We start from the raw sequence: 25077 nt of genomic DNA on the forward strand, positions 1-25077 counted from the left end.
TTGCTGTTCAACAGCACACGAAAATGTTATTTCCAACGCCTGGCCACCTCTGATATTATGAAAATAGATACACTGACGAAGCCAAGTTAATAGCAATTTTTACGGGATTTATCAGATATAAATTCCATTTTTAGACTAGCAGAAATTTTCATGTTTTATTAAAAAAAATAAGTTAATCTGAACTTCCATACCCATGCATTTTTTTTCTCAAATCCTATCTTAAAGCAAAGACAGGTTAACGTGTTTGGTTTCCTTACATTTAATTTTGTGCTTCAATTAGGACAACTTCTGCTGAGGAATCCTGGCATCGTAAGCGATTAAAGTGACTGGAAAAAGGTACATAATAGGAAATTTAACTTACACATCTAGGGTTGCGCCCTTTCCGTTCTTAAAGCTCCACTAGTGGGGGGGAGTCAAAAATAATTTCTATCCCAAAATGGAACGACGTAAGTTTGCTAGCGCAGGATCACTCGTCAAATCGAATCTTTTTATTTGGTGGTGGATCAGCTACTTCCGGTTTATCTCTGTTCTTGTGGTCGTACAGGCCGGCTCGAACGAACCGTTTGGCAGCTCCCTGATCCAGTACCGGTCGGTTGTACTTGTGATCGTAAACCTGCTTCTCCCGGATCATGGCAGCTTTGATGCGGGCTAGTTCATCTTTAATACCGTGCTAATAAATTAAAAAATAATGAATAACTCATTAGCGACTGGGGTGTCTATATATTGCAAATGTTATCTACCTTATTAGGATCCAAGCCGATTATCTTGTGGTACATCCAGTAGAGCGAGTTGATACTGTACGACAAATGCAGATCATATTTCACTTTTTCCTCCAGCGTAAAGCTTTCATAGTTTTTGTAGTCCTCACGAGCAACCGCTAGGTTCTGACGGATCCTCTCAATGCAATCGGAAAGGTTTTCGTTTTTTTGTATGAAGGCAGTGTCGTTCTTTAGCTCGCCGTAGTCGAATTCTTCCAGCTCGATAGTGTCCATCTCCGTGTAGCGAGTAGTGCCCTGAGAAGGTAGACAATTACAAACGTACAGTATATTTTTGCCAACAATGTAAAATAATGTTAAGAAAATTACTACCTTCGGCAGGCAGAAAGCAAAGGTAGACAATTACAAACGTACAGTATATTTTTGCCAACAATGTAAAATAATGTTAAGAAAATTATTACCTTTGGCAGGCAGAGAGCAAAGGACATTTGACAGTCGGCGACACTAGCAGTATTGACGTTTCTATGCACGTTGTAGATTCTGGTACTGCAATCTAATAAGAACTTTCTGTCATCATTATCATTTTGTCGGAACGAGTGCTTTGTTAGTTTTTACGTGATGTGGAAGTGAAAACTCTTACTGCCGTGAAAATTTGGCTTAGGAAATAACTCTGTGGGCGCAAGAATTCAATCAAAACAAATTGTTATGTTTCAAGAAGCATTTAAATATTATAAGGCTAAGAATCCGCCTCCTGAACTGAACGACATAATAGATCCCTACAATTTGGGTGCACTTGGACTCGATTCGCGCTTGAAGGTAAACAAAACGGTGATATTTAAATAATACGTAACATAGGCTTATTGCATGGCTACTCAAAACTTTGTGAAAATGGATTGGAATTTACTCATTTTAGTAAACCGTACGGTTTACTATTTCAACTTTCAAACATGTTTTGATTGTATATTGTATAGGTTATTGTATAGGTTATTTTCAACTTTCAAACATGTTTTGATTGTATATTGTGATTTCAGAGATAAATTAGATTTTTGCGTTCTAACTGACAACCGAAAATGACAATCTCAGACAGCACCGATAAAAATACGACTCAAGAACTTGTTTGTCAAAGCGTATGCACTTTTAACTTACTTCAATTGAAATTGAATAGCATTGACTTAAAGCCGCCTTGATTCCTTGCCCTCGACTATGCAGCAGAGCCGCATTGATATGGTTTGCAATCAGAATGTTCTACGAATAAACTAGTTATAACCCATTATTTCAGCGGTTCTCAACTTGGGGTACGTGAAAGCTTTCAGGGGGTACGCGAAAGAAAAATCAGTAATGGCGGATAAAGCAATTTTTCTTATAATACTTCATTTGTTGTTCAAACTTGCTTTTGAAACATGAGCATAGTAATCGAACAAACCATAATTCAATTTGAAACCTAAATTAGACTACCACAACATGATCTACCACTACTCTCTCCCACTCTGCCAGAATATTCCAAGTCAGGGGGTACAATTGATTTGTAAAATATCGCTAAGAGGTACTCGAATAAAAAAAGGTTGAGAACCCTTGCATTATTTGATGTTGCTTAAACAGTATGCAATATAACATAGTTTTCATTGACTGGTGAACTATTGACTGGTGCATTATTTGATGTTGCTTAAGCAGTGTGGAATATAACATAGTTTTCTTTGACTGGTGAATGACCGCCGTCTAAAACCTCAACAAAAAAATGTGCCAATGAGATATATGGAAAGAAGACCTCTGAATTTCGTTCAGAGATTTAGAGGTACGGCTTGAAAGTTTCGTCTTCTTGAAAGAAGTCACTATTCTAAATTTCAGCACAATCGGACTTCGGGAAGTCGTGCGGGTAAAATTATACTTTTTTACCAATGAAAAAATGTTCGACAGCAAAAAAATTTGTTATGCCAAACTTCTTAGAGATGCAATAAACGTTAAAATCTAGTGTTTTTTTTGTAAGATTTGGACCACTAATGGTCGCAGTGGTGATCTTTTGTGGTAAAAAAAAAATATTTATATATTTTTCAGCTGGGAAAATCTCTCAGCTTTAATTTATTTTTCCCCTTGAGGACATTTTTCGAAAAACCGAAGCTTCTGAGCCCTACCGCTAAACGAAATTCGAAGGCCTAGTTTCCCCTATTTCCTATGCTTCAGAATTCCTATGCTTCAGAAAGTCTTTTTTTTTTGAAAATTTGTTTCCTGAGATAACATAAATGTTTTCCAGTACCGCGAAAGTGTACAGCGCATCGTTTCTATGTCTGTTCCCTTCAATTTCAAAATTGAGCTTTATAGACTTTTATTTTATATATCATGGCATTATTGTGATAAATACATCAAATCGCCAAAAGCATGCGAGCTTTGACAAACCCGTACTATGTTGTCGTATCATGTTGCCCATCGTCATCATGTGCCCATCGCTGATGGCAATAAATCGTTCATGCCTTTGATGATGAATATGAAAGTCTTTGCTCGATCAAGACAAACGAAAACTTAAGAAACAAATAAAAAGACCATGATTAACTAATGAGGTGTAGAGAATAAACCTTCTTCGGATATTTTCGTATTTCAATTACGAACATTTCACTATCCCCAGTTGAACGTGTATCGAGTGCTATTCTATTAAGCACTTTTTTACCAGTGTTCGAGATGTCTGTCAGTTGCGGGTGTTGCTTCTTCTTTTTCTTGAAAATACCCTGCATTCTAGTTTTTTTGTGAAAGGACAATATATACCCTGCTAATATTTCAGATCGTTCAATTCAACCACTTATCATTGGTTTCTAGGGACGAAACAGTTTGATTTTGAACAAAAATGTTCCGATACTTTCGATATTGGTTGATATATTTTCTATACATTTTGGTTTCATTCGTTTAATCAATATGTTATCTCACTTGCAGTACACATTTAAAGTATGGTTTTTATACAGTAAATATACCATCGCACGGTGACTTCACGCACCTGAGTTTGACAGCTACTGGTAACTTTGTTTACCCTTGGGTGATGCAGTTTTGTTCTCAATTATAGCAGATAATTTCACCTGTGACCAAAATTTCCTTTAAATGTTGAGCGTGAGGAGCCAGTATACTAAGAACAATTATAAATTGAGCAGCATTTCCACTACGCACACGATTGCTCCATCAGAAAAATGCACAAAATCCAAAATGTAAATAAAGTTATCACTAGCTGTCAGAAAAGTGAGGTTATAGAAATTCGGTGAGACAGTCTATTACCGGGCCAAATGAGAGTGGTAAGTATTTTTGCAGAGCTATTGTCTACTGACCGCTCACCTGGGGAACTTTTGGCAAAATAAAACCTAAATTTCGAAACAACAGGAGTTTAAATTCGATAACTTCTTAATTTACAGGATTCTATCAAAGAAAAAATACGTTTTTCCAAACTCGACATCATCCAAAATATGAAATTTAGACTAGCGCCACACTAGCCCCGAAATTTTGTTTTTTAGCCAAACTTTGTAGAACTGCAACGATTCTGCTCAAAATCAAATGAGGCTTGCTTCATTTACAACTTAGGTTTAAGAAGTTTTTTATTGTACCTCCAGAGAAAAATATAAGAAAATTATTCCGTCAGTTGCCGGATGAAATTGCTAACTTTCTTTGGGATTCGCGTCATTATTTGCTGCACACACACACTTGGTCAACCTTCCAAATTCTGTGCATCATCTTTCCAGTCTTTTTCATTTTCTTTTTGATTATTGCCCAGAACTTTTTGCTAAGCTTTGACAATTTGGCAGCTTGCTTGAATTGTCGCTCTGGGAAGTTGCCCAAAATCCATCTTCATGTAATTTTCATAGTCCATAAGCAAGTACCCTTTGTACTTCGTCAGAACCTTCTCGTACAACCTTCAAGCGCGTATTTTAGCCACTAGATTTTGCTTGAGCATCCTGTTGGGTTGCTTACAGACACGAAAAGAAAGGTAGCCTCCTCGTAGACGGATCCTGTAGACAGTACTGTTTTTAGCACCATATTTTTTAGTAATATCTCGAACCGAGAGTCCTGAGTATAGAGTTCTCCAAGCGAAAACACACGAACACTACGACATGGCCCGCTTTACACTGTATATTGAAATTTGTGAGAGTGTGAATCAAATTATCAAACTCGGTAGTTTTTTATTTTCTCTTTTAGATGACAGTTCTTACTGATGACAAAAATTTCTTACAGCTAACAAAGAAAAATCGGATACATCGCACTAATACAAACGCGCCTGGAGAACTCTATACCCAAACAGTTTGACAAAAACTTTTTCGTGTACTATGTACCCAATAGGAACAGGAGTGTCCGTTAGTCATATCTAGTTTCCAGGTAATAATAAGGAACTAGGAAACTTTTCCAGTAAAATGGAACCTGTTGCGTAAAATTTGATTCATTTTTGGTAGAGTTATGGCCATTTCAAAATTGCCAGAATTCTGCTTGTCTCAATCACTATGTTTATCTCCTGAACTGTCCAATCATTTCAAATTCGATTAATGAATGCGCTGCTGTATGACTGAGAATATTCCCGGATTCTAAATGGTGTAATCTAGCAATACTCAGAGGGAGAGATATGCGGAGAGAATGCTGTGAGCCAAACGAATATGTCAAAATCCGAGCCAAACGAACAAGAAAGGTAACACATTGAGAGGTATTGCAATCAGGTACAATGAAGGATATATTTATTTTCTCACGTTTTTCATATTCTATTGCTAAACAATGAATTCAGAATGCTAGAAATTTCTTAATCACAGTGATTTTTAACTGGTGGTCCAAAAACCTTTTGTATGGTCAACAAAATAATGATCAATTATGGTGAAAGTATATAAAATTAAACATAAACATATAATCTTTATGTGAAGAAAAAAAAATAAACATATAATCTGAATCTTTACGGTTTTTGTGATGCACCTTATTATATCCCAAGACTTCAACTGCTCGACAAATAATGAACAAAATGGATTTTCTTTTTCTCGGCTTTATCGAGCCCCAAAGAAAATCCCATAAGGAACTGTCAAAAAGTTATTTACAAAATCAATGCAGCATTTTTCGGGTGGAAACGAGACAAATGCAGGGCTGCGCAGGTACACTACCTTCAAAAACAACTCAAACAGTGATTTTATTCAGAGGGTGGTACCAGTCGAGTAGTTCATTTTGTACCAACTTTTTTGGAAGATTTCTTCCTGAGTGTTACGTATGTCTTATGTGTGTGATATCACCGCTTCTATTCATACATCTTTATCTTACTGCTGGTAGCGGGCACAAATTGATTTGAGCCCAGGACATGAGTGCATTGTCATTCACTGTTACTTGGTACAGGGATGTCAAAGGCTCGGCTTTAATTGAGAACTAAACTGCATCGTCCGAAGGTAAACAAAGTTACCAGTATCTGTCAAACTCAGATGCGTGACGTCACCGTGCGATAGTCTATAACTTGAGAAGGAGTTAAAAAAATGTCATGAAATTTTGACAGCATTCTGGTTGTGGTTAAGCCTTCCCAGCTGGTCTCGAGGTACGATGCTGGCCTAACAAGCAAGTCGTCGTAGGTTCGAGTCTGAACTCGGGAGAGAATGTTAGTGTCAGTAGGATCGTTGCGCTAGCCCCGCAATTGTCCTATACACTTAACGGTTGGCTGCGAAGTCTGTGTATAGTAAACATAAGGTCAAGCTCCGAATCGGAATGTAGCACCAAGGCTTTGCTTTTTTTTTGCTGGTTGTGGTTGGTACAATCGGAGAACTCCAAAGGTTTTTGCTTTCAATTCGCGTATGTAGTTTTAGGTTAAGCTCATAAGTGCGTGACAAAGCGCTCTTCAAATCGCTCAAATCTCTTTGAAAGTGTGTGAAAATGTTCTCAAAAAGGATTTTTTGAAAAATTAAGAGGTATACTACCGTTACAAGCAAAGTTGTCTCAGCGTGCATAGGATTTGTGTAGAACATGGGACAACTATGCTTGGAACGGCAGTATATAACTCCTTAAAGGTATAAGATAGAAAATAAAGCTATTTCGTTTTTGCGAAAAGTAACTATTCTCTATTCTTTCTCTTTGTACGATTGCCTAACACTAAACCATAGAGTTTTTGAGTTTATTATTGCATTCTTTTCTTTTTCAATGAAACTTCCAGGATATTTCCAAGACGATTGTTCCTAATATCCGTTTCCCAGGTGTAATCGATGGCACTCATTGGCGTATCTTCGAACTCGTGAGTAGACCTGGACTGGTCTTTATCCAAAACCCCTTCACCGAGCATGCTCAACGCTACTGGATTGCTCGAAGCGTTTGTGACTATCCGAAGCACCCAAACCGTACCAATCTACCGGCTAGTGTGATAGCCAAGTATTCACCACACAGTAACAAACCGGATAAGGAACTAAGGCAAAGCTTCGACTGGTGGCAAACGGCTCTAGATATCGAAGACCCCCAAGAACGTAGTAAGTTTTTGAAAACCTTAAGGTGGACCACTCTGGGTTATCACTACGACTGGACGAACAAAGTGTACGACGAAGCGGCCAAGGCGGCTTTTCCGACCGATCTCGCCGCACTGTGTCACCATTTTGCTAAATCACTTGGCTATGGAGATTTTCGACCGGAGGCGGCTATCGTAAACTACTACCCGGTGGGTAGTACTTTGGCCGGACACACGGACCACTCGGAGAAAAACCTAGATGCGCCGCTGTTTTCTTTTAGGTGAATTTCAGGTTTCCACTTTTTTCTCTAAATTCAAAAAAAACTTCTCGATTAACAGTTTTGGACAACCGGCTGTCTTTTTAATTGGTGGTCCCAGCAAGGACGAACGACCGGATGCCTTGTTGCTGCGGAGTGGCGACGTAATTGTCATGACTCGAGCCAGCAGGCTGTGCTATCATGCGGTTCCTAGAGTTTTCACAGATCGCACCGAACGGTGTTGCTTGTGGGCGGAGGGACGGGAGCTCCCGAACGACCAGTCATTAGAGGAACCGGAAGCGCAAACTATCCTGTGTAGCAGCACTATTTCGGCTGCGGCCGCCACCTTTTGCCACCGTTCGGTGAATTCGCCGCATCAGGACCGTGGCTGGAGTGCCTTCGTTGATTACATTAGTAATAGCCGAATCAACATCAATATTAGACAAGTTTTAAATGAAGGGAAAAATCAGCTGTAAATGAAACCCATCCTCAGGGGGAGCGTGGAGAAGCTTCCGGTATTGTGCAGGATTAAAATTTTAAATTTCCTCCTGGAGAGAAAGTTCGTTTAACTATGGTTCCAAAATATTCCGATTCCCATGTTTTTGGCTCCAAACTACTGCGGCGCAAACGGCACAACCGACCGGGGGCATTTGTTTGGCTGTGTCGGTTGAATAAGTAAAACTTTTCCCCCCGTTCGGGAATAGTAAACTCGGCCAGGGCTATTCATGCGGTAGGTTGGATGAATATTTGCCGTTGCCGTTGAGATTAATTTCGGTCGGACCAAACTTGCAGCGGTACGGTTATTAAGGGAAAAGTGTATGCACAGATAACAGATATCCAAGCTAGAACAAAAAACTTCACAAATCGTGTGTAAGATTTCAAATTCTTACTCGTTTGGAATGCTAACGACATCTTTCTGCAACTTGGACTTTAACCACTTTAGTGATGGCAGCGCTAGATTATATTCAAAGGTGCCAGACGCATGAAAATTCTCACAAATAGTAGAGTCACTGTTTTTGCAACGATATAACATTGTTTTTGTGAGGTTTGTGTGTTTTTTTTTTCATATTAATACTAAAACAAACAAATTTGTCGCAAATATAAACTGGGATTGAATAAAATTGTCGATTATGTACAAATTACGGCTGCTCAAAATTTCTACATTAAAAACGGCAACGCTTCTTATTCCAATAATATCGATAAGAGCTGGAAAACTATCGATTTTATCGTATCATTGACCATTAAGTGTTCTTAGCGCCACCATACTGCGTATTGCGACATGCTAAAAAACCGTTGCGTCTTTTTACACATGAAGCAAAATTAGCTTGGATGTCTGTTATCTGTGGTGTATGTAAGTCTGTTTTAGAGGGCCAATATTGCTGATTTTTTTTTGCGAGAACTAACGTACTCTAAATATTTATTTTTGCAAACAGCAATATAAAATGTTCAAAGTACCGTATTTATAATTTGGGACGGCAAAGCTTTACTAGGTTTCAGGGTACATTTCTTTTTGTAAACGATCCTGTGCTTTGATTTCCTTCTCGATGTATCGCTCCTTCCTACCCTCTTCCAACAGTTGGAACGTATCGGTATACATTTTGCGCATCAAATTTCCGGTGTGTTTGGTTGTTTTGAAATGCATACCAATTAAAGCAGTATCACGAATCCGCCCTTCGAATTTATTTGAATAAACCAAAGCATAAAACGTAAGTCCGTTCAGTAGGATCAAAGGTTGAGTGCCGCCGCCAGTATGATATACGACGGGACTCTTTTTGGAGGCTGAATTTAGTATGCATCTGTACTCCACATTAGATTATTTCGCAATTTTTTTATCCCTTTTCTTCATAAATTACCAGTAGTACGAATGGTTTCATAAAAAACTGTTTGTTGTTCCATATAATAGTCCGATGACTCGAATTTCATTCTAATTTAGCGTTGCTCCATATTTTGTGATGATAACAACTACACTAAATTGAACGAAGAGAATGTAAAGCAGCACAGAGCGGTATTTTTATTTTTATACTAGAAAGGGTAACAATTGGGTTGTTTAGCTATATCAGTTTTTTGTGTCATCTGAAAGAGCAGCATTTTCTAAGCAAAACGTGATTTTCAAAAATTTTCTATCGTTATTCAATTTTGAAATCACGGATTAAAACTGCTCGGAATCTGCTCGAAATCGCTGCAATGACAGTTCGCCCATAAGGCAATCCACGGGTGACGTTTCTTTGCTTGTACGTTTGTTATTGTTGCTGTTTTTCAAGCTGCAAAACCAAAACACGACCAAAACCGATGTCGACAATAATATCAAGTGATTTTTTTTTGTTGTATTTAGAATTGGCACTCGTGATACTAGAGCTACCGATCGGATAACATTTGTTTTTCACGCTTCTAGATCCAAATTGCATCCAAGTTGCGACCGATCTAACATACGTAAGCTGTCATAAGTTGAAAACAGACTGAAATTAGCTGATCGCAACTGTCTCGTGGATTGCCTTATAGACCTTTTTACGTGCGAATGTGTTAGTGCAACTAGTTGAGGAAAATATTTACAAATAGCTGTTCTGTTTGCAATGCTATGTTTTTAGCAGCTGGACTAATATTTAGTTGAACACTCATTATTTGAACGGTGAAATGATTCCACGAAGCTGCCATAAGTCTTAAAGTTGATTGATCTGTGATCTAATGGTAAATATTGGATTTATTCTTCAGTAACGAAGCGAATCAGAGTTTGATCCGTGCCTTAAAGCGGTCATTTTTTCATTTTTTTGCCCGATGAAAAAAACATTTTTTATGCCGAATGTTTTAGAATTGCAGAACACGTCAAGATCTGGTTTTATCTAAAAAAACGGAAAAAACGACTTTCTGGGACTTAGAGATTTTTAAACTGGGAAACAATCTCATTTCATTTGTCCTATTCTCAATTTCACTTCACTGTCAATCTCCCTACACGGAGGTGATTTTTGTCACCTCACTTGAGGTGGAATCGGGAATAGGTCTAAAAAAGTGAAGTGAGCGTGAGAGTGAAATATATTTCACCGTGATGTGACTCCCGTAATAAGCACCTATATGTTTTGAACTTGTTCCTGAATAAATTTTTTCATTCGTGATCAAAAATCGGAAGAAGCTGCTGAACATAATCGACAAAAAATGGTAAAAAGTGATAAAAAGTCGAAGCAACGAGATGCGATGATTTACAGTTTGGAGGAAACAAAAGCAACTTTACACGAGTTTACACGTTTACTAGTGTGCGTAGGTTAAAAGTCTTATAGAGATAGGTGACTTTTCACCTACGCACACTAGTGAACGTGTAAACCCGTGTAGAGTTGCTTTTGTTTCCTCCAAACTGTATAAATCATCGCATCTCGTTGCTTCGACTTTTTATCACTTCTTACCATTTTTGGTCGGTTATGTTTAGCAGCTTTTTCCGATTCATGATCACGAATGAAAAATTTATTCAGAAACGAATTTAGAACTTATAATAAGTGTTCAACTAATTATTTGTTCAGCTGCTAAAAACATAGCATCGCAAACAAAACAGTTGAAAGAGCTCCTTTCTTGCGTCGAACAGATGACGGAAGAGATGTTGACATTTCAAGTTCTCGTGACAGACGTTGCAAGAAAAGAAGTAATAAATGACTAAAAAAAAGTGAACCTTGTGAAGTGCAAATCGGTCCTGATCCGGAATATAGCAGACTCACAGCTTGGATACATCAAGCAAAAAGGGTACGTCGGTGAAAATCTAGACAGAATTGTGAGTGATTATCAATTGGCGTTCCAATGGTCAGCTTGTGACAGTTCTCGAGACCCTTTCGGAAGATCAGTCCATATGGGAGCACGGCTGATGCGTGACGGAACATGTAGCTGGACGGATGGAGTTCAAGCGTCTGGACAAATGTTAAAGTTTAATCACTCCGGGGCAGTTGGTATGACGGTGACCATTGGCAAGAAGCAACAGAAATGGTGAATGATGCTCTTCACATTCCGAGACTGCGATACAACCTGTTCCGGCTGTGTTTGGTAAGAACAGTACAGCAGAAAGCGTGAAGGTGAGATCGTTTGCACGGACAAATGGATGGATTGCCTATACGAAATGGACATAAAACTGAGGAAAGCACAGGGCCTGTGGCCACATTTGAAAGATTGAACTGCTGAATTTGGTGAGTGACGATATGGTTAAAGGCTTAGTGATGAAGAATTTAGATCGATTTTAGATCGACGTACGACACAATCGATCAAGATCATTGCTGCGCATAACAAGTCCGTACTATTTGCATTTTCACCAAAATTGAGTTAATAAGCGGAAATGATAGCTAACTACGCATGCTCTTGTAATAATCGATGAACTCAACAACTTTATTTTGAAAAAACTTCGGGAAAACATCCAATCATACTGTCCCATCTAATAACAAAATGCAAATGGGACTGACTTGCTATGCGCGGCAGATCAGCTATGGCAGATTATGCACGATTACGGTTTCCCGGGTAACTGACACGGTTGGTCAAGTCGACGATGGATCGGGTGATGTGCGTAGTTCGAGTTTCGGGGACACTCCCGAGTCCCTTTGAATCTCGTACAGGCTTACGGCAAGGTGATGGATTATTGTGCTTGCTATTCAACATCGCTTTGGAAGGTGTAATACGTAGGGCTGGTATCGACACGAGGGGCACGAGATTTAGGAGGCCTGTTCAGCTCTTTGGCTTCGTCGATGACATCAACATCGCAGCCCGAACCCTTGAGAAGATGACGGAGACGTACATCAGACTGAAGGCTGAAGCCGGACGAATTGGACTGGCCGTAAACGCATCGAAGACTGAGTACATGAGAGGAAAAAGTTCCAGAGAAGACAGTATCAACCTCCCACCACGAATTCATATTTGCGGTCATAAAATCGAGGTGATAGACGAGTACGTATACCTGAGTTCACTGGTGACTGCTGACAACGACACTAGCAAAAAATTCGTCGACGCCTTATTAAATCGTGCAAGCTCTGGCCCCCGGAGGACGTTCCGCTCGAAAATAAAATCCACAGCCGCACGAAGTTGACTATCTACAAAACACCGATCAGACCGGTAGTCCTCTACGGCCCCGAAACCTGGACCCTGCTCATGGATGACCAACGCGCCCTTGGGGTTTCCGAACGGGAGGTGCTGCGTACCATCTATGGTGGAGGGCAAATGGAAGATAGATCATGGCGGAGGCGGATGAAACACAAGTTGCATTAGCTACTGGGGAAACCACTCATCGTTCAAATGGCGAAAATCGGGAGACTACGGTGGGCTCATGTCGTCAGGATGTCAGGTGACATCCCGGTGAAAATGGTTCTTGATAACGACCCTGCTGGAACGAGGCACTCCGTCGCAGTGAGCGTGGTGGCTCGATCAAGTGGAAGACGACCTGCGGGCCTCCGCAGACGATATGGGATCTTCTGCTTTGAGGAAGTGTTTCGTTTAAGTTGTCCAGTCCATCGTTGATGCCGATTCCTAAAGTAGCGAACGAAGAGTCAAACTGACGTAAGCAGAGTTGTCAAAAGGGTAGGTAACATATTACGAATTTTGGTACACTCGGACGAGTGCGGCTCTGTAACAGTATGGTTTGAATTTTGAAATACTTCGTGAGCTTCACCCGCTGTGTACTTGATGGAGTCGAAGGATGAGGTATTGAAGTATGGTATACAAAGCTTTGGTGACGGCCAAACACGAGAGGAGGATTTCCCGCTCGAGGGGCAACAATGGCGGTGAATACTGTGGTAAACGTTTCAAAGACCTACAGAACGGTCGAAGGGGATTCAACAAAAATTCACGGTGCCATATGCTCTGGAGCAGAATGGCGTCAGCGAGCGCATGACCCGGACTTTCGTTGAGAAGGCAAGAGCAATGCGTTTGGGAGATAGGCAAGGCTTTCTGGGGTCAAGCGATCCAGACGGCTGCGTATCTGGTCAGTAAGAAACCAAATAGTGCGCTGGATGTGACATGAGTCCGTTTGAATTGTGGAGTCACGTAAGCCTGATATTTCGAAACTTCGAGTGTTCAAGTGCCGTGTGTTTACTCCCATCCCGAAAGAATTTGGATCCGAAGTCGTGGTAACGCTTCTTCGTGGGGTTTTTTCGAATGGCTATCTCGTACACACTTAGATAATATCACCGAGTACGGTAAAATTAATTACCGAGATTTCAACAGCTGAGAACTCGGTAAAAATCTCGGTAATACATCAAAATACCGAGATTCTGTAAAACCAATAATTGACAACTTGTCAAACTTTAACGAGATTTACGGTTATATTTTACCGGGACTCGGAAATTTCAACTGTCGAATTATTACGAAAATTTCGGTAACATTTACTGAAGTACGCATTTTGCGATTTCTCAGATAAATCCAGGAAATGATGAAAACGATTGATTATCCGTAGAATTTTATTGATTATTTTGTCAAATGATTCAACTTATTACAGCATTGGTAGAAACAGGAGAGTTGTGTTGCTTCTTGGAAATAAAACAACATCCATCAGAAAGAATTAATTGTTTTCTTTTAGTATTATATTTGCAATAAACACAAACAAGATCTGAGAAATAATATTGTATACTTACTCAACATTTTGGGTTAATCTTAATATTACAGATTTTTCGGAATGATAATTAACCGCGAAACCTGTTCCATTAACATCTAAACAGGAACTCGAACCAAACTGATTTTTTTGACCGTTCTATTTTTCTGAATCTCGGTAAATGATGTCAAGCTTCCGAGATTCGGTATTTTAGTTTACTGAACTCGAAAATTTGCTATTTTACGGATTTTTTCGGCAAACAAATTTACGGTATTCCGGTAAACAAATTTGGTTTCTCAGTAATTTTATTACAGAACAACAGTAAACGAAAATGTTTTCCAGTAGTTCGGTATTTTACTTTACCGAGAAAACATTATGCTTTAAGTGTGTATGGAACCCGAAGAAGATAGTAATTGTTGTCGCTCGTGACGTGGTATTTGTAGAAGTGCAAGCGAAGGCGGTCGGTAGGAAGAATCCTGGGAACCAATTCTTGCTTCTACTCGGATGTACCGATAGTCTGGAAGATTGAAACCCAGAACCGGTTGAGGATCTGGAAGATAGAAACGCTGAACCGAATAAGGGTGAACTGGATGACGAATTTGGAAGCAATTTGAAAGATTCCACTAGAACAGCAGAAGCAGAGCCAGTAGAGGAATCAGAATTTTCTGGTGGAGCTCGATTGTTGCGAAATCGAAAACCACCGGAATGGAATTAGGATTTCTAATTCGAATATGCAGGGTTTGAACTATATCGACAATATTCCGAACACAGATGCTGATCGATGTAAGCGTGAACATTGAGATTGCCGGAAAGAGGCGATCGAAGATGAGATGGATTCGTTGAGAGGTGAGGTGTTGCTCCGACCTGAAAGTTAACGCATCTTCCTGAAGGCGGAACGGCGATTTCCTGCAAATGGGTTTTTCGTGTGAAGCATGGAAGCAGCGAAGCTGGTGACCGACACAAAGCGAGACTCGACTTGCTGCATGGCTTCGAGCGGATCGATTGCAAGCCGATATCGACGCCCTTGGAGAATCGGTTGAGGCTGGCGCGGGAATTTGAGGAGCAGAGGACGTCAAAGCCATATCGCGGCCTTGTTGGCTGCTTCATACACGCGTCGTTAATCACGAGACCGGGTCTTTCGGCAGCTGTGAACTATTTTAGATACGTCAAGAAGACTCTAGGTGAAATAAATTTCTAATTGAGCGTCTTAGTAAAATGGTATTGAATACGGGGTTATGTTTACATCTAATTCTACTACCAAAATGTAGTGGTAAAATTAAATGAAAACATAACCTATTCTCAATAGTTAAGACTCTGGGTGTTGGACTGGTCTTCCGGAATGACAAACGGACACCTGTGTTGGACATGCATCTTTGAGTTTCTCGGCTGCACTGTGAGCTGGATAACACGGAAGCAGCATACAGTGTTATTATCATCGACCGAGGCGAATTATGGACTTTATGCACTACAACTTGCAATTCGTTATGGATGCTTGCTCCGGGATCTTGGACAGAAGGTGGATGATCCGATAGTGGTGTATAAGGACAATCAGTCTACCATTCGGATTGCGTAAGAGTGTCGTGATCACGGTATTCCAGCCCCTCGGAGCGTCGTGAATTACTAGCAAGCAAAGAACCGTTGCCCACTCGTCAACCGAACCAGAATACGTAGTACCTTGGCTGGCAGCATTTGCGAATCACTGTGGATGTCGAAGCTCTTCAAGGAACTTAACATTTTGGATAAATGAAACATCGTCATTCTCGAGGACAACCAGTCCTCTATTGCGATAGCTGAGTCAAAGGCACCATTAAGGAAACTAAAGTTTACTTTACAGGCACCGTTAGAGAAAATGAAGTAAGTCACACACACCAGACCAACGGAAGCAGAATAAAGGACAGCGCTGCGAAAATTGACCGGCGCAGCGTTTGAGCGAAAAGGCCTTTTGAAACAAAATTTTTACTGTGAAACATGTTCACGGCTCCTTGAAAACTAACGCTACTTATTGGCGAATAAGCCGATGGCCTAAACTTTAACACGTTAAGGGAATACGGTGTTCAAAAACTGGTCGACTTCGAATTTTCAAGGTCACATAACTCGGTAATAGTTAATGCTTCACCTGTGAGACCGCTATTGCTATGTTTGCTGTGATGAATAGGTGACCCATTAACTCTTAGCGAATCTTGTTTCTTGAAATCTCGAAGTGGTGGCTCGAAGTCGGCCATTTTTTGTTTCAACACCGTTTCACCTTAAGTTAAACCGCAGAGAAGATTTTCAAAGGATGTGTAGAACCTTGTAACCGTTATTACCACATACCACACCACATACCTATTTAAGATTATAACAATAAGCACGAGCTGGGCAATGAGATTATCATTTATTTTTTTTATTTATGAGCTTAGCTTCAATTATGTGCAGCCATGAATATAACTTGCGCATTCGTCGGTTAACTTTCACATTTTTTTCGGAACTAAATATAATTATTGACAATGTTTGTGTTGAAGTTTTTGTTAATCCATTTCCCAGCATGAAAAATAACGATACGTGTGACGATAATTTCTCAAAAGAATGCTTTGCTTTTTAAATCTGCAACATTGTTGTCAGCAATTCTTCTGTGAGTTCGAGTAAGCAGTACGTTCAGTGGTGAAAATAGATTCCCACAATATTCAATCTTCTACATCGCAGCTCCCCAGGGGATAAAACTTAATAAAAGAATAGGTAAGAACAGGTTGAGTTACAAGAATATACATTCGAAGTTTTTTTTGCGTACAATTTCGAGGAAATTGTTGCTCATAAATGTTACATCTCTTCCCAGTAGAGGATACCATGCGTTAGTTCTCAACATCAAGAGTACATGTATAGTAGCAGGATGAAGACGGTGTCCTTTTTTATGAAGTGTTTGTTTGTATGGGGTTGTAGTGTGTAGTGTGTTTGAACAACACCGAGCACACTTTCTTTTCTCCTTGAGCGGTTAGAAGAAAGGGCTGTCAAGAGGCAGCTTGAAGCTTCATTCATATTCATATGACGCTATATCAGAAAAGCATACATTTCAAGGCCGGGCTTTCATATTTTAGGATTATAATTCAGGGAAAATATGTGGTATTGATCGAAGGGATAGTTTCATAAATTCTCATATGATTATGTAAATCAGTTGAAAAATGATTGTACGAAATAATATCAAAGAAAAAGCTAATACTAAGCTAATAGGATACTCAAAGCTAAGCTTATACTTTCTGGTTTGTTGGATTTTGGTTTACGAACAGTAAGAAATGACAAAACTATTCAAAAAATTCCAGGCAATTTCTTCTCGCCAAGTAGAACCTAATAAAAGTAAAGGAATGCAAATCTCTGACAAAAGTACAACTATTTCCGCGCTCAGGCTAATGATGTTTAAAATTGCTTTTTCCAAGTATGATAAAGTCCCATGAAGGCACTAGAGACTAGCGATAACCTTGTTGAGTGTTTGTTTTATGGATTTTAATACACATTTAACAATTGGAAACGTAAAATCGGCCAAAATACCCCACACGTACTTTCTTCCTCAACTGAATTTCCCCTGGATTACAAAATTTATTACTTAGGCACTAGAATGAATAAAGAAATAAATCCGGACAGAGCGGAATGGCAAACGAAATGAAGTGAATTGTAAAAAAATCGTCCCATTAAAGGAAATGGTACTCCAGACAGTACAGTCATTATATCACCATTAAGAAGCACCACCAAAGACGTTCTCATTAATTTATCCGGACGTCTTACAACCGCTGGCGTTTTAGAGCAAGTATTATTGCACCAGCTCTGCTAAGATATTCACAGAACAATAAGTCGGCGAAAGTAATGCACCTTTCATTACACTCAATGGCATAAATAACAGCAAACTTTTCATCCTCCGAGCGACTCCCAGCCGCCAGTTTGTTTCCTGGAACACCACAGAAAAAAAAAAAAAAAATTAAAATGACTTCATGAAACCATTCGTCGCGCTTACGAATTCAGTTTCCATTGCTACCGTTACCTTCTATGACCCTTCGGTGTATATGGGTACACATTTTCCAGCAAGATTTTCCACGCTTTCCATGATGGGAGAGAAGCTTTTTACGTTGTGTATGCCATTATCGCGCGACTCTGCTGCAACGATCATGTTGATGGGGCGAGGCTGATGCTGTTGCCTGTTACTGCAAACAGGGATTTCCAACAGTAAATACACCGAAAACCCACTCCCCAGCCCGTATAATGAATCTCTTTCATGCACTAATTTCATGGGAGTGGAAGCGTAAATCCTTCAAGAGATTTTCAACGCGCCCCGGGCCATCAGCTAAGAGGGTGGGGTTTGCCATGTACAGTCAAGAGGACCCGTACAAGTCGCTTTTACCGGAGCTGAGGTGTTGTCTGAAAAGCGTCAGCATTCGCGCGAGGATAAAACTTGATTTATGGAATTTTTCAGTAAAAAGATATTCCGGGAAAAGTTGTTTTCAGTAAAAGGGAGCCAAACGGAGAAAAATGTGGCTCGACTTTCTCAAGTACCTTCAGCTTCAGTAAATCTTGTGATTAAATGCACAACCCGTACCTACCTACTGAATGGAAATCGAAGTATGTATCGTCAGGACTTACTTGTCGTTGAAAATTATTCGACAGCTGGAATAACGCGCGCCAAGGAAGAAAGCGGTAGTTTCAGTGTAAAAGGATGTGAGAAACTCAATTGTTCATTTCCACTATGCAAGATATATTACGCGGTGAATAGTTGAATTAGTGGATAGATTTTTCGTGGCTCTAAGTCATAGTCGTGCACACGGGAGAGGTGAAAAGTTGGCATTGTTAGGCATACCATTCGCCAGCCTGCTGATTCACCATATTACTACAGACAGCAGACATAGCACTGGTATCGGTGGATCGCTACAAAAAAATGAGCTTTTCAAATTTCCAATCGAATACACTAAGGTCGCTTTTTACGCGGCTTTTTTTACGCTGATTCCGGAATTTACGAGTTTTTTATGCGGATTTCGGAATCTACGAGGTATTTTTGTTGCGCGGATTTCGGTTTCTCTTCACTTGGATTGCAGAATCAAGCGGATTTCGGAATTTACGCGGTTTTTTTTTACGTGGCACGTATCCCCCGCGTAAAAAGCGACTTTAGTGTAATAGTTATCGCGCGACAACACCGTCTGGGGCTCTGTCATGCAATCTCATACATATTTTGTGATTCCCAAATTGACACATGCACGTACGCTATCGCTGATGGCGAAATACAAAACGCAACGTGGATAAGCCAGCAGATGATGCTAGTGTTACTAACGTAAAGTATTGGTATCATCTGAAATTTGTTCAAAATGTTATGTCTGTTAGCCTGTGATATTACCACCATATCTTTTGTATCCGTGTGACGAGGTGATATCTACGAGTAATTGAATTTTTTCACGGTACAAATTAAAATGAAACTTTATTCGCTAAAGACTAAAACGTGTCTCATTACTCTTGCTCTGACAACTCTGACACAAGCACACAGTGACGTCTTCCGGTTGACAGACGTTGCTGCCAACGGAGAGCCCTGGTGGCAATCTTCGTTAGGGTGTCCCCAACAGTGCTGATAAAAGTCATTATCCCCAGCAAAATTCTTCGAAAATTACAGCCTATCATTTTCAATTTTCACTTCCAATGATAGCAGCACTCTTTCAGATACACTAGATTTTCGTCCTTGTAACGTGCTGTTATACTCAGATGAAATAGATCGCGCGCATCGTTCACGGTTCCGGAATAAAATTTGACGACAAATCCAACCAAATGATCTTCACTTCAAAGCGAAAAAGAAAAACAAACAGTCCACTCAACCAAAATGAACCTCACCGAAACACTTTTTCACTGACACTGACCGATGCCTTGACAATCTTCGTTAACTGATAAACTGATTTTGTTGTCTTACTCCCATCGCATGAAATATAATGAGGTGTTTTGACAGTTCACTTCCATGCAAAAAGCGGGAAGGGAGAACTCTGAAAGGATTGTAAAAAAAAAAAGTTTATGGATGCTTTTTTCACTTTCACTCAAGAGTGTCAACAAATATCAACCCTGGTCCCCAACATCTCCCTCCTAGTACCTTCGGTACGCCTGAAACCTTTGCGGCAGTCTTCTGGTCCGCGAAGATCGCCAAAGTAGCTGAGCTGTGGGTGAACTTTCAACGGCAGACTCGAATGCCGTCGACGCTGATGACGAAGAGGATGTTACTGTTGCAGGTCTAATAGTTGGTGTAGAAGGTGATGGAGCAACTAGCGTGGACATTGAGGGTTCAAGCTCTTCCGCTTTCGAAAGCTCCGCAACTTGAGATGCTGGTACGGGCAGGTTCCACTCGTCGAGCAAGATGTTGAGTGGTATGCCTTGTTTCTGCACTTTTGTAGCTGTTTCAGCTCGTTGTCTGAGCTGGTTAATGTGAGATCTGACCAGTCTCCGGTTGTCCACCCAGATGTTATACATCACCGAACCGATTCGCTCTACTACGGTCCCAGGGAACCATGACCATTTGTTGTTGGCATATATTTTCGCGTACACGCAAGTCTTCGGACTGAAAGACCGCGCGTTGGACGTCTGCTGACGGTTTGATGATGGTTCCAGGTTTGACGGTGGTCGTAGAAGGTCTAGCGATGTTCGCAGCGGCCTGTTATACATCGCTTCTGCCGGTGACTTACCGCCAGGGACGTTTCGATTTGGTGTGGTGCGGTAGGTAAGAAGGAAAACGTCCAATGCTTCGTCGATCGAGCCTTCTTCCTCCTGAATTTTTTTCACGGCCCGCTTGAACGTGTCGACAAATCTCTCTGCCTGACCGTTCGACTGTGGATGGTATGGGACCGTTGTTGTGTGTCGAATGCCGTTTTTGCAGCAGAAACCATCGAATTGAGCACTCTTGAACTGCGAACCATTGTCGGTCACGAGAAGTTCTGGCATGCCCTTGTTGGCGAACAGTTTGCGCATGAGCCGGATAGTAGCGCTCGTTGTCGTCTTGCTAGTTGGAAATATCTCCGGCCACTTGGTGTGCGCATCGATGACAAGTAAGAAGAATTCTCCATCCAGAGGGCCCGCGTAATCGGCGTGAACCCGCTGCCAAGGAGCCGTTGTTGGATGCCACGACTCCGGTTCCGCTTTTGGTGGGGACCGCGCTACGGATGCGTAGTGACTACAGCCCTTGATAGCCTTCATTCGTTGTATGCCTGGGTGGCCCTTATGGAGCTGAATGAGGCACCGCCTTCGGAACATAGTCGGAATTACCAGTCTGTCCCCGAACATAATGTTGCCTTGAACGACTGACAGAGCTTCTTGACGATCGTAGTACCGAGCCAACTCTCGATCTTTAATTTCTGACCTTGATTTGGGCCAGCCATCGCGGATGAAACGATGAACTTTCCGAAGAGACGGGTCGGACGCCGTCGCTTTCTCAACCATGCTGAAACTGAGAGGCAGTTGATTACTACTATCGATGGCTACTGACCTCAAGTCTTCCTCCAGAGTGGTGCATGCGATGATCACGTCTTCATCAGGCTTGGTGTGCTGGTTGATGAGGCGGGACAATATGTCAGCGTTACCGAATTTGTCGGTCTGAGCATACTCAATAGAGAAATCGTAGGAGAGCAGCGATAGCGCCCACCGCTGGAGTCGATTGGCTGTGTAGACCGGAATCCCTTTTTTGGACCCGAATATCCTCAGCAGTGGCTGATGATCGGTTTGAAGGTGGAACCGCCTTCCGAAGATAAACTTGTGAAAGTTCGTTACTGCATATATTATCGCTAACCCTTCTCGATCGATTTGGGAGTAGCGCTGTTCAACCTGTGTAAGCGCTCGGGATGCATGCTGAATCACTTTCACGTGGCCATCTGGGTACTTGTGGCTGATTGTTGCCCCAATACCGATGGAGGAGGCGTCCGCTGAAACGACTATTTCTTGCCTTGGATCATAGTGTGCTAGAAGAAGATCCGACGATAGAATTTCCTTGAATTTGTTGAACGCCTGCTGGCATTCATGCGTCCATACGAACGCCGTTGTGTTTTTCAGGAGCTCATCTAGTGGAAACCTTAGAGCTCGCATGTTGGGAACATATTTCCCGTAGTAATTAATGGCTCCCAGGAAGGAGCGTACTCCCGTGATGTCCTTCGGCGGCGGTAGATTCTTGATGGCCTGAATCTTGGCTGGATCTGGTCTGAGTCCATGACGATCCAAAAGATGACCCAGATATCGGATTTGCTGTTTGCCGAACGAACATTTTTCCAGCCGGATTGTGAATCCGAATTCCTCGAGCCGCTGTAGCACTGCATGTTGGTTACGCTGATGTTCGGCGGCATTCTTGCCACCCACAACCACGTCGTCCAGGTAGCCTGTGGTACACGGAAGACCTGCCAGCATTGTGTCCATCAGCTGCTGGAATGCGCCCGGAGCAGCTTTGACACCGGGGGGCAACCTGTTGTACTGATACAGGCCGCGATGGGTGTTAATGGTGAGCAGATGCCGGCAGCTTTCGTCCACTTCCATTTGAAGGAAAGCGTCCGATAAGTCAATCTGACTAAACACAGTGCAATTCGAAAGCTTAGCGATGATGTCTTGCGGTAGCGGAAGGGGATATTGGTGTGACTGGAGTCGGTCATTCAATCCGGTCGAATAATCCCCACAGATGCGAACGTTACCACTCGCCTTACACACCACCACTATTGGAGCCGCCCACTCGGAATAGTCTACTGGTGAAATGATCTGCATACGCTCTAGTCGGTCGAGTTCTTTGTCGACTGTCGGCAGCATAGCGTACGAAACCGGTCTTTTAGGACGGAAAACGGGCTTACACGACTCTTTCAGCGAAAGTTGAACTTTGGTTCTGGAGCAAAGCCCAAAAGTATCGCTGAACAGTTTCGGATGCGCCTTCTGCAGATAAGCCTTACTAATGCTGGCACCACCGACGAAGTTGCAAAAATTGTCCATCGGTAACGACCAGAGCTGGAATTTCTCGATAAGATCGATGCCAAGGAGATTCAGAGGATGGTATGACACGAAAATTCGCCCGCTGTGCGTCGTGCCATTGATTTCGACGTCGCTGACAAATTCACACACAAGATCCAACTGCTCACCCGATGCTGACTTGGCGGCCTGAGTCGCTGGAACACCTGCTGGTTGGCCGATACGGTTCCACACTTGCTCGGACACGATGGTTATATCCGACGCTGTATCAAGCTGCAGTCGTACGGGGGTGCCATTGATTTTGACCCACACATATCGACGCTTACACTCGACGCTGCTAACCGATGCTGTTACGCTTTTGGTGGAGAATCGGCGCGACTGGTGTTTTGATGGCTTCGAAGGTCGCTTTGCGCTGGCACAGTAACCCTCCTTGTGGCCAACTTGCTTGCAGTCAACGCACTTGTGACCTTTGAAACTGCAGTGGTTCGAAAAGTGCATCGCACCACAATTCCAGCACGGCGATGATGGCTTCTTGCGCTCCTCTTCCTGCTTTGATGACGGCTTCGAACGTTCTCTAGATCGCTTTCTAAACTCGACACCGTCTCACTGAAGCTGAAATCCTTTGGAGCCCTAGGTAGAATGTAACTGACGTACCTATAGTGCTCGTTTGTCCCCAGCCGTCTGAGAAGTAATCGCACTTTTGCTTCATCGTCGATCCTTTTAGCGTCTTTCGCAAAAAGATCCTCGTATCTGGCATACAATGTAGCGAAAGTAATTTGGTTTTCTGGATCGTACTGAAACTCCCGGATATTTCCGGCCAACGAGTCCAGAATCACCTCCGGATTGGGAGGTACGGTCACCTGGATTGCCGATAAGGCATTGCGGAACAGAGTTCCCTGCTGCTGCATGAACCCGTGTTGCTGCTGTGCGGACTGTTGCTGCTGCTGAAGGAGTTGATTTGTGACGACCTGTTGTTGTTGGAGTTGCTGCAAAATTTGCATGATGATAGCATCCGTTCGTTGCTGTTGGGTCTGCTGCTGCATTCCGGACTGTTGCTGTTGTACGAACGGGGGCTGCTGCTGCCCATTGTGCTGACCGGGTGGATTGATTCCCGGTGGAACTCCTGGCTTTGAAACTGGATCCGTCATGGTGCTGTACGAGCGTTTTCGCCTTTTCTTGGGCTGCGGCGTGGTTATGTTTTTTTTCAGATCGCGTTTATCACGCGAAAACAAATAAAATTCTCGCGAATTTAACGAGATCACTCCTGAGAATCGTCGCCACTTTTGTATCCGTGTGACGAGGTGATATCTACGAGTAATTGAATTTTTCCACGGTACAAATTAAAATAAAACTTTATTCGCTAAAGACTAAAACGTGTCTCATTTAGGATTGGTCGATCTTGAATCGATCTGCGGAAAATCGATCATTTCAACCCCGATTCTTGATTTTTTTGATCGATTCTTCAGCCATGGAAAAATCGAAAAGATCGCTTTTTTTCGATCCGATTTTTTCGATCTTTTGAAAATCTTATTTATTTTTCAGCGTGCAGAACTTTTTCTAGATGCTAATTTGAGTAATTGTCAGGTATCGTGTACCGTTTCTGGTAATGTGTAGAGATTCTCAGAGAGAGCGAGATAAGCGATGAAAAAACCGTTGGTTTGGCAACCAGGTTTCACATATCAGAGGTGCCAGATTTCTTCTCAAAGCGCAACGTTGACTAAGTTTTTTATTCGACTCATATAACTGATGGTGAGGGTGGAAGTCCTGGGGAATAATAAAGTGCATCACAAAAACCGTGAAGGTGTCAAATGTTATGTTTATGTTTAATTTTATATACGTTCATCATTATTTTGTAGACCATATAAAGGGTTTGTGAACCACCAGTTGAAAATCACTTTGATGAAGCAACTGCGGAGCATTCTCAATCCATTGTTTAGCAATAGAACATGAAAAACGTGTAAAGATAAATACCGTCTGCCGGGGTGAGATTAAGCCACGGGGGTGAGATTGAGCCAAAACGGGAAATGTTTGTATGTTAAATTACTTGCGATTTCCAAAACCTAATACCTCAAATTCAATACTTTATGAAACATGACATATTTATTCACAACTTAAAATAAAATATAGATAATATCAGTAAACTGTTTCGCTTCAAGAATGTTTCAAAGTACAGGGTGAAAAACATGCGCAAATAACGTTATCCAAAAATGTCCCAGGAAAACCAACCCGATCAAG

The 25077-nt window shown here is 41.6% G+C and overlaps 3 protein-coding genes across 6 annotated transcripts; 1 reads left to right on the forward strand and 2 right to left on the reverse strand.

Moving 5' to 3' along the window:
• Positions 1–122: 122 nt before the first annotated feature.
• On the reverse strand, positions 123–1498 carry LOC129718219 (nuclear nucleic acid-binding protein C1D-like). 3 transcript variants are annotated; one of them, XM_055668768.1, is made up of 3 exons: positions 1178–1498; positions 741–1013; positions 123–670 (listed from the first exon to the last, which is right to left on the reverse strand). In XM_055668768.1, the coding sequence occupies exons 1-3, from the start codon at positions 1202–1204 to the stop codon at positions 467–469; spliced, it is 504 nt and encodes a 167-aa protein (XP_055524743.1). In that variant the 5' UTR covers positions 1205–1498; the 3' UTR covers positions 123–466. The 3 variants fall into 3 exon arrangements, with proteins under 3 accessions (XP_055524743.1, XP_055524744.1, XP_055524745.1); XM_055668769.1 differs by having other exon boundaries at positions 1089–1225; XM_055668770.1 differs by having other exon boundaries at positions 1086–1217.
• Positions 1251–7909, forward strand: LOC129718218 (nucleic acid dioxygenase ALKBH1). Of its 2 annotated transcripts, XM_055668767.1 has the most exons (4): positions 3367–3647; positions 3763–3985; positions 6847–7409; positions 7468–7909. In XM_055668767.1, exons 2-4 carry the CDS (start codon positions 3977–3979, stop codon positions 7859–7861), a joined length of 966 nt encoding a protein of 321 aa, XP_055524742.1. In that variant the 5' UTR covers positions 3367–3647; positions 3763–3976; the 3' UTR covers positions 7862–7909. The 2 variants fall into 2 exon arrangements, with proteins under 2 accessions (XP_055524741.1, XP_055524742.1); XM_055668766.1 differs by lacking the exons at positions 3367–3647; positions 3763–3985 and adding an exon at positions 1251–1532.
• Positions 7910–20001: 12092 nt separating this feature from the next.
• On the reverse strand, positions 20002–23990 carry LOC129716752 (uncharacterized protein K02A2.6-like). The gene is made up of 2 exons (XM_055666593.1): positions 23497–23990; positions 20002–23428 (listed from the first exon to the last, which is right to left on the reverse strand). The coding sequence occupies exons 1-2, from the start codon at positions 23988–23990 to the stop codon at positions 20002–20004; spliced, it is 3921 nt and encodes a 1306-aa protein (XP_055522568.1).
• Positions 23991–25077: the final 1087 nt, after the last annotated feature.

This window comes from Wyeomyia smithii, chromosome 1 (assembly GCF_029784165.1).
Source record: "Wyeomyia smithii strain HCP4-BCI-WySm-NY-G18 chromosome 1, ASM2978416v1, whole genome shotgun sequence".
Lineage (NCBI taxonomy): Eukaryota > Metazoa > Arthropoda > Insecta > Diptera > Culicidae > Wyeomyia > Wyeomyia smithii.